The sequence below is a fragment of the Myotis davidii genome, unplaced genomic scaffold (genome assembly GCF_000327345.1).
Source record: "Myotis davidii unplaced genomic scaffold, ASM32734v1 scaffold102, whole genome shotgun sequence".
NCBI lineage: Eukaryota > Metazoa > Chordata > Mammalia > Chiroptera > Vespertilionidae > Myotis > Myotis davidii.
In genome coordinates this window covers 1-1056 of record NW_006293778.1, presented here as the reverse complement: position 1 = coordinate 1056, position 1056 = coordinate 1, and the positions used below count along the sequence as shown (strand labels likewise).

The following is a 1056-nucleotide window of genomic DNA, read 5'->3' as shown; positions in this document are numbered from 1 at the left end:
GTCTCTGAGTCTGCCTCCTGCTTGTGTCTTTTATGTTTCCACGGAGCTGCAAACTAGATGGTCCCACTCTGACCTCTGGGCTTCCTGGCTCCTGGATCTCTAGGGAGGCCCTAATCTAGCCTTTGCCTGAAGCTATCCAGTAAAAGCCTCCCTGCAGGGCCTGGATGGGGCGGGTCCCACGGGATCAACAGGGCGAGGCAGGTCCCATGGGATCAACAGGGTGGGGCTAGCAGTTATGGCTGCTCTCAGTCTTGCCCTCAGAGGCTCTGCTTCTCAGTGTCCCGGTAATTGCTGTAAACCCCACGGAGAGAAAGCTGCCCTCAAGTTCTCAACCGATGCCAGACAGTCCCGCTTCTCCCGTATGAGTCTGGGTCCCTAGAGACTCGCCCGGAACTGGAGCTCAGAGCCTGAGACTCCCTCCCAATTGAAAACGACAACTGGGCCCTCAGCCACCAGCCCGCTCAGCATGCACCTCCATACCTTAGTATTTTACTTCTGTACTGCGCCTCCTCTGAGTCTTGGGATGCTTTTCTCTTTCCTTCTAGTTGTAGAATTTCCACTCAGCCAGCCTTCCTTTGGTTCTGGATGATGTCCGTTCCGTCTTTTAGTTGTATTTTTGAAGTGGTTGTTCGAGGCAGCAAACTCTGCTGTTTACCTATGCCGCCATCTTGGTTTTTCCTCCCAGTTTTCTTTTTGTAATTTATTTTTAAACTTGTTTTAAGTAGGTGTTAATTGTTTCATTAGGCTTTTGAAGGAAAAAAAGGATTCTGTTTTTTTTTCTTTTCCTCTAGGTATATACCTCCCGATAAGAGAGAAGAAAATGACCAATCAACCCACAAATGGATGGTGTATGTCCGAGGGTCTCGTAGAGAACCCAGCATTAATCATTTTGTCAAGAAAGTTTGGTTTTTCCTTCATCCCAGCTATAAACCAAATGACCTTGTGGAAGTTAGGTAAGCATACTTGAGTTTAAAGAAGTGCAGATTTATTGAAGTGGAAGAAAAGTGATTTAATTTGAAAACACTCCCTTGAAATCTTTTCTTCCCTCCTCCCACC

At 47.2% G+C, this 1056-nt stretch overlaps 1 protein-coding gene across 2 annotated transcripts in view; it reads left to right on the top strand.

Annotated features, from left to right (window-relative positions):
* Nucleotides 1–983, top strand: part of LOC102751816 (YEATS domain-containing protein 2) — a 17456-nt gene extending 16473 nt beyond the window's left edge. For both annotated transcript variants that reach the window (XM_015566304.1, XM_006767403.2), the window contains one exon: nt 792–983. In XM_015566304.1, coding sequence (XP_015421790.1) covers nt 792–957 — 166 coding nt within the window. In that variant the 3' untranslated portion in view covers nt 958–983. The remainder of the gene's footprint in view (nt 1–791) is intronic.
* The last annotated feature ends 73 nt before the right edge of the window (nt 984–1056 follow it).